The following is an 8,329-nucleotide window of genomic DNA, read 5'->3' on the forward strand; positions in this document are numbered from 1 at the left end:
CTTGACCAAAGTAGTTCGCGGGGCAAGTTCATATCATTCCCCCCTCTTGAGGGAGACTTGTCCTCAAGTCGAGCTGTTTGTCCGCTAGATAATATTTTCTCTCACGCGACTTTCCTTAGTCAAATGGGACAAAGGTTATCACACAAAATTTTCCAAATTTACTCATTAAATTTGACTCGAATAAACCTAAAAAGGTAAAAAGTTAAAAAGACAATTTACACTTTTCAAAATGTAATCTCCACAAAAATAGAAAATGTCAATACCATCAGGAAGGATATACTTAAAAGGACATTTATTCATAGGTGGACAGCATGAATCGATTCCGGGATTAAAAACAAAATTTCCAGAATCAAAAACTTGATTTTGATTTTGTAAGCTCACCACAGGATTTATTTTCAGAAATGAAGATAAAGTTCGAATCAGATGAATAGGTGCAAGAAATTTATTTACAAGGGAATTATGATGCTTACCTGCTCTTGATAACAACTCAAAATGGCTTACTCCCGACTTAAAGACTCGATTTTGGTCACTTAGCTTGATATACAGTAAGAGTTTCACTTTCTCAAATAAATCACAAAAATAGAACAAAGAAAGTTTAGGCAGACAAATATGTAGAAACTCATACTTCAAGAATCTCAATCAGACAGACAGATCGAAACATGGAAATTTTGCACAAAAATTCAAAGATTTCTCTTGAAGGACAAAATCAAACGGATTATTCATTGTATGCGAAAACCTTTGAACACATATGTCGAACAAAGAAATTGTAAACATGCGACTTTTCAAAAGTTCAAATCTAGCACAAACCAATCGAATAGGCATGTTTAAGCAAAAAGGTTTAGCACATATAAGAGTTTAAGTATTCAAACACATCAAAAATTGTACGTGCAAAACTTTTATCACAAACCTCCATGATTCGCATAGGCGAAATCAACTCAACAGAAGGGTTAAACATGTCATAAGACAAATTTTTCGTGGCTCTTCTTGAAATAAGGATATTCACATCAAAAGTTGAAAAATAACTAACCAGATCCAAATTTGGAGAACTTTCAGAAATTGAACCATCAAAACCTTTATTAACAGTTTTTAAATCAAATGATCGTGACTCGATAATCATAGAGTCCTTACCTCGCTTACCTTAGGACACAAGTGGGCAATTGTCATTCTCGTTCTTACCTTTCTTGTACAACCGAAATCACCGCTCGTTGGGAAGGTATTAAAGTTGGAATTGGTCACACAGATTGCTAAAAACCTGGGAAGAGATATCACAAGAAAAACTAACAGGTGGGTTAGTGGAAACAATCCTCGCTTGCTCACTAACATCTTTTCCACTCGAATCTTTTTCTTTGGAAACACTAGTTTCTTTTGCCTCAATTTCTTTTTCCACTCTTTTCTTTTGATCGAACTCTTTTCCTTTTTCATTCTCTTTTTCAATAACTTTTTCAATCTCATTTTGTTTCCTCTCTTCCTCTTTTTCTTTCATTTTTTATTTCTTTTCTCAAATTCATTCAAGATCCTCTCATTTTCTCTCATAATATTTTCTTGCCTCTCTTTTCTTTTGATCTCTTTTTGTTTTTCGTCTTTTTCTTTTCTCATTTTATTTTTACAAGAGGACACAAAATATTCAGGAGAATAATCATTTTGTTCAAAAGAAGAAAAATCATTTACATATGGTTCACGAACAATCCTTCGTGAAGATCTCTCCGTGGATGTTTTCTTTGAAGTTCTTGAAGAGGAGTATCTTTCATCTCGCACGTCTTCTCGGAAGGATTCAAAATCAAAATCGGCTTCTCGGAAGGAGTATCTTTCATCTCTCATGTCTTGAATTCCTTGATGAAAAGGAATCTCGATCGAAATCTCTTCTCGAATTCTTTGATGAGTAGGAGTCAAAGTATGAGTTTCTTTGTCTCGAAGTCGTTGGTGAATAGGAATCACAATTGGAATCTTTTCTCGAGTAGTCATCAAATGTATATCTCCATGATGTTCTCAGTTCCGCTCTTCGACTTGATGACACTCGTTCACTTCTATCTCTTTTCTCCACACGATCTAGTCTTTCGTGTAGTTTGTCAAACTTATTATTCACCATTCTTCGAATTTCTTGCACCAAATATTGGAACTCCGATTCAGTAAATTCTTCATGAGACATAATTTATTACTGAAAGAAAAGTTTGTTAAATAAGAACAAAAATAAATTCCTGACAACAAAACCTCACAATTTCACTTGGAAAGAAAAGAAGTTTGATTACGCTATCGCTCGTGTTTGCACTCGTAATTTTAGGGTTTACCTCCACTCGATTGTGCTCACACTCTCGTGCCTTTTACATATCAAACTTTTCTCTCGCAACTTTGTATTCGGACTTGCCAAGGCCTTATCTAAGGCTTAGGGGTCAGTTGCAAATGGTTTAACAAGGAATAAAGATGAGGGGGTTAAGGGTTGGCTGAAAGAAAATTGGAATGGTTTTGGGTGTGGCGATGGGGTAGGAAGTGAATGGTAGAAAATCAAACGTACCTGATCAGGAATACAAAAATATCAACAAAGATCAAAAACTTTCACACTTTTGTTTTTATTTTTATAACTTCGAATATTTTTTTATAACACTTTTTTTATACTTCTCCTTCTTCTTCTTCTTTTTTTCAATTTCAAGAATACTAAATACAATGCTTTTGATACAAAATAAATTAAATTTTTTAATAATTTTTTCACTTACGAACCTACTCCCGATGATGGTGCGAATGTTGGTACTTTCTATTTTACAAGCTCTGATACTAGAGATACGATCCGCCTCTGTGATGAGTCGGGTCGTATGTGAAATGCTCGATCATCTACGAAGAAGTATCGTTCGGTTTTGGATAAGATGAAATGTAAGTATGGAAAGAAAGAAACTCAAAAGCAAGCATGAACCAGTACTAGAGAGTACTGACCCAATTGCTTATAAGCTTTTAAGGTGATCGGATGGAAGAAGGTAAACCTCGACCCACTACTTGAAAAGTAGGAACCTTGGTATAGTTTCAAATGCCACACTCTGAATAGTGATAAGTTCGGGTTAGATGAAAAACAGGTTGACGCCACTAGGCTTCCTAGATAAGCCAACAAGTCTTCAATGAAATTAGGGAGAAAAGAATCTCACCAAATAGTTTCATTAACAAAAAAACAATAATCAAAGTTCAACAACCTTTTCAAATGAAAACAAACAACTATTTATAAGCTAAGGGGAGGTAGCCGAATGGATAAAAGAACATTACTTAAAGACTAAGTAAAATTCAGCTAGAAAATCCTAGAATAAACTAGAAAAAATCATTAAGTGACTAAGTCTAAATTCAGCTACTTGGAACGCCTTTGGGCATACTTCATGGAGAAGCAATTCAATTGAATGAATGTGAAGCATGAGAGCTTGATAGCCATGTCAGAATTCGGCTAAGGAGAGAATGAATGGAAGCCTTCATTCATGCTTTGGCCGAATGGTCACTTGGGAAATATCAACCAGCATGTCTTTAATTCTTTGTCCATTGGTCTCCACGAAAAGGCATATGGGAAGAAGGAAAATTCAACAACTTTTAATGTTATCCATGCATGTTTTCTTTAATGCTTTAGTAGCTCATTTAAGTCGTCCATGCATGGGAAACACTTCAATAAATGCCGTCAACGAACATGTCTTGGCCATGCACAAACACCCTCTTAAGTGCTGCACATTGAATTCATTTCTTTCCATGAACCTACAACAAATTAATGCATCAAGTAAACAACAATTAATTCTGGTATGCATGCTTGCCCCAAACAACCTCTTTAATGGACACCCATTGCTTGCTGAACAACTCATTAAATTCGTCCCATGCTTTTTCCAACATCTCTTTAATTCGGCCAACAATTAGCATGCACCATAAATTCGGCTGGACAAAGTAGCAGCATGAATTAAATTCGGTTAAGACATAAATAGCTTGTTTAGTTTGTCTAAGCTTAGGACACTTTAAATGCATGTATTAATTCAGACACATTGATTCTATATACTTACTAGGACACATTAAAACATGTCATAGATTAAGACAACAAATTAAATTCGGCTAGAATTAATTTTTATCATGAAACTAATTTGTCCTAACTAAAGACACTTTAAATGCATGTATTAATTCAGACACATTGATTCTATGTACTTACTAAGACACATTAAAACATGTCATAGATTAAGACAACAAATTAAATTCGGCTAGAATTAATTTTTATCATGGAATTAATTTGTCCTAACTAAAGACACATTAAACTTTAATTAATTATTTCCAAATTTTGACACACTTAAAGAAACTAATTATTTGAGTTGACTTTAACTAAAATTCACTAACTCAATTAATTTAATTTATTCCAGCAAATTAAGCTACATGAAATTAAATAATTTCGAATCAAGCTCAATGAGTTTGCATTAAATTGAGTTGAGCTCTAATGAGCTGAGTCAAACCAAAATTAACCCGATAATAAACTGAATTAAGCTGGACGGAGCTCAGGGAGCTGGAAACGAGCTAGGATCAGCTTGCCAATAGTGCAATGCTCGGCTTGGTAAGCATGACAAAGTAGTTCGCAGGGTGGGTTCGTATCAAGAACCCCTCAACAAACCGTTGGTAATATCCCGCAAAACCTAGAAAGCTATGGATCTCAGATATGTTTTTAGGTTGTTTCCAATTAAGCACAATCTCGATCTTTCGAGGATCAACTCGAATCCCATCAGCAGAAATAACGTGCCCCAAAAAAGTCACTCCAAACAACTAGAACTCACACTTGCTTAAATTAGCGTAAAGCTACTTATCACGAAGAATCTGAAGCACTACTTTAAGATGCTCATCATGTTCATCCTCAGTCTTAGAGTAAACTAGAATGTCGTTAATGAAGATCACGACGAACTGATCCAAATAAGTCTGAAACCCTCGGTTCATTAGATCCATGACTGCAGCCAGAGTATTCGTCAGACAAAAAAGCATAACTAGGAACTCGTAGTGTCCATAACGAGTCCTAAATACAGTATTAAGAACATCAACTTCCTTAACCCTAAACTGATGATACACAGATCGAAGATTAATAATAGAAAACACTGAAACCCCTCGAAACTTATCAAATAGGTTGTCGATCCTCGGAAGCGAATACTTATTCTTCACGATCAACTTATTCAGTTGCCGATAATCAATATACATACTCATGGTCCCATCCTTTTTCTTAACAAACAGAACTAGTGCCCCCCACGGAGACACATTCGAACGGATGAAACCACAATCTAGAAGTTCTTGAAGTTGAACCTTAAGCTCAATAAGCACTTTCAGTGCCATACGATATAGAGCAATAGACACTGGATCTGTACCCGGAAGAAGCTTGATCCCAAACTCAACCTCTCGACTAGGAGGTAAACTCGGTAACTCCTCAGGAAAGACATCCGAAATTCCTTTATTATTCTAATTTTCCTCATAGAAGAGTCCCTAAAATCAGAAACACTGACGTAAGCCAAGTACGTTTCACATCCTTTCCGAACTAGTTTGTTAGCCACAAGATCGGAGATCATATTGGACAAATAATCTCGATGCTCGTCGACTATGACCACTTCCCTATCATCCTCAATCCTCAGAACGACCTTCTTAGTTGAGCAGTCCAAACGAACTTGGTGCTTGACCAACCAATCCATGTCTAGAATTAAGTCGAACTCCCCAAATGGAAGCTCCATCAGATTCACCAGAAAAACAGTACCATGCACCTCTAACGAAACATCCCTGTAGAGTTTACTAACCCGGACAGACTGCCCCAACGGGCTGAGTACAATGATCTCACTAGAAGTGCTCTCAACAGTAACCTCCATGTTTTCAGATACAGTGCTAGCTACATAGAAGTGTGTAAAACCTATGTCTATAAGAGAAGTATAAAGTTTATCAGAAATTAAGAACCTATCGGTAATAACATTTGGATCATCTTTGTCCTCTGGGCTTTGAGCAGTATAGACAAGTGTAGGTTGCTTCACCTCTATCTAATTAGCACCTCTGCGCGGTGCTATCTCCTCACAACCCAAACCATTACCACCCCTAAAAGAACCAAGGCCCCTAGGTGGCTGCTGAACTGCCCTGTGAGCCTGCACAGAACCCGGAGCCGAAGCTTGCATCTAATCTACCTGCTGTGGACAATCTCTAATACAGTGCTTTAATGACCTACACCTTAGACAAGCCCCAATCCTCCTCCAACACTCGCCCGGATGACACTTACCACAATCACTGCATGGCTGAATCCCAATAAGAGCAGCAGGAACCCCCACTCTAATCGGCCCATCAGATCTGGCCTTTTCCTTAGGCCTCAAAACAGAACTAAAGGACTCTGAATCCCTTTTGTTCTTACCCTTCTCTTGGTCCCTATTCTGGCGCTTCACGCGCTTAACATCCTCGGTGATCTTCGCCTTCTCAACCAGTACCGCTAACTCTCACTCCCTCTGTGGAACAATCAGTACCCTCAGATTATCCCTTAATCCATCCTCAAATCAGACGCACCTCTTATACTTAGACAGCATCATGCCCTGAGCGTAGCGGCTCAACTTTAGAAACTCAGCCTCATACTCAGCTACAGATTTATCGCATTGTGTAAGATTCATGAACTTACACCTACGAGCATTCATACAACTAGCTCTCACATATTTGCTTTGGAAGGTGGTCTTAAAGAAATCCCAACTCAAAGGATCAAGCTGGGTACCCTCCTCAACTGTCAACCACCACTGATGACCCTCATCGCGAAGCAAAGAGACTGTACCTTTTAGTTTCTGCTCAGGAGTACAGTCCAAATCATTCATGATCCTCTCGGTAGCCTATAACCAATACTCGGCCACACTAGGGGCGACTCCATTGACACCCCTAAATAGCTCAACACCATCAGACTAGAGTCATTCAGTTACCGACCCTCGACCCTCAGCTACAAAGTGAGGTCTAGTGACCCTCTCCAATATCCTCAGCATGGCCTGTGATAGAGCGTCATCCCCAGCCGAGCAACTTTAAGACCCAGTCTCAGTAGCAGGCAAAACTGGTGTCTCACTTGTATCCAAATTCGACATGCTACCCAGAGAGGAAGACTCAGCTTGAGCCCCCTACGAGCTCTACCACGACCATGAATACCATGTCTGCGAGTTCCACAAGCACTCATTGTATAATTCGAGTTTAACCTATATTAAAGAGTTTTATGCATCAGTTTCTGTATTTATTTATTAACAGAGATTTTATGCATAAGTTATAAGAAGTTTAGAGATGTTTTCAGAAGTTTCAATTTCTAACAATTTCGGTACAGTCTCCAATAAATGCTATCTACAGTGTTTTCAGAACAGTTCTGACTAAATTTCAGAAGTACTTACAGGATCGACACGTGAGACTTGGTGTACCACATACTCTTCTAAATTATTCAAGAAAATTAAAAACCAATTCTTTTAAAACACAATTTTGGAACCCAAAATCCACAGCTCAGTTTTGTAACCTGGCTCTAATACTACTAAACGTAACACCTCAAACTCGGCCTAGACGTTATGGCTTATCTGGTGATATCACAAGGAATGGGTTTTGGAAACCGTTTTAACTTGGTAAAACATCAATCTTTGAGATTTATTAGAACCACAAATTAGTCAGTTTCTTCACCAAAACTTATTATAACGGAAGCCTTAATCGTTATAGTTTGGAAATGCAGTCGTGTTTTTAGGAAAGCCGTTGTTTGCATAAAAATCATCATTTTAATGAAACAATTTTACCAAAGTAATCAAATTGAAAAATAATCCAGAAATAAATAGTTAAAAACCAAACAGTCCAGGGAGTCCCCAAAAATTACAACTCTCAAATAAGTCTAAAATTTAAAATAAATCAAAAGTACTAAGTTTAACTGTTTTACGATATAGTGGTCACCACTATGTCTCTGCCACACCAATCCGCCTAAGTTTGTAGATTACCTGATAGAATAGACAAATAGATGTGAGTTTATGTAAACTCAGTGTGTAACCCAGTAGAATTAGACAAGCAAACATACAAAAACATTTCAGACAATCAGATACAAAATCGGGCTTATGCCCATCTCAAATACAGTTCCAGAAATAGATGTACAGGTCAGATAACAGATTTAGATATACAAAATCCTACCTCCATCCTCTACACACCAACTCCAACCATCCCATCTGATCATGTGGGGTTAAAAACAGCCACCCATCCCTACACACTACATTGTGTTATTACGACACGTATCAGATATAGTGCAACTAAACTGCTTGAATATAGGCGATGGTCGTCATTCAGAACACTTCATCCACATATATATAAAACCTACCCCAAAACAGGTGCAGACATCAGA

General features: G+C 37.5%; 1 protein-coding gene across 1 annotated transcript; it reads right to left on the minus strand.

Moving 5' to 3' along the window:
* Positions 1-6,125: 6,125 nt before the first annotated feature.
* LOC108455629 (uncharacterized) lies at positions 6,126-6,800 on the minus strand. The gene is made up of 2 exons (XM_017754170.1): positions 6,501-6,800; positions 6,126-6,413 (listed from the first exon to the last, which is right to left on the minus strand). Exons 1-2 carry the CDS (start codon positions 6,798-6,800, stop codon positions 6,126-6,128), a joined length of 588 nt encoding a protein of 195 aa, XP_017609659.1.
* Between the last annotated feature and the right edge of the window lie 1,529 nt (positions 6,801-8,329).

Source organism: Gossypium arboreum, chromosome 9, assembly GCF_025698485.1.
Source record: "Gossypium arboreum isolate Shixiya-1 chromosome 9, ASM2569848v2, whole genome shotgun sequence".
Lineage (NCBI taxonomy): Eukaryota > Viridiplantae > Streptophyta > Magnoliopsida > Malvales > Malvaceae > Gossypium > Gossypium arboreum.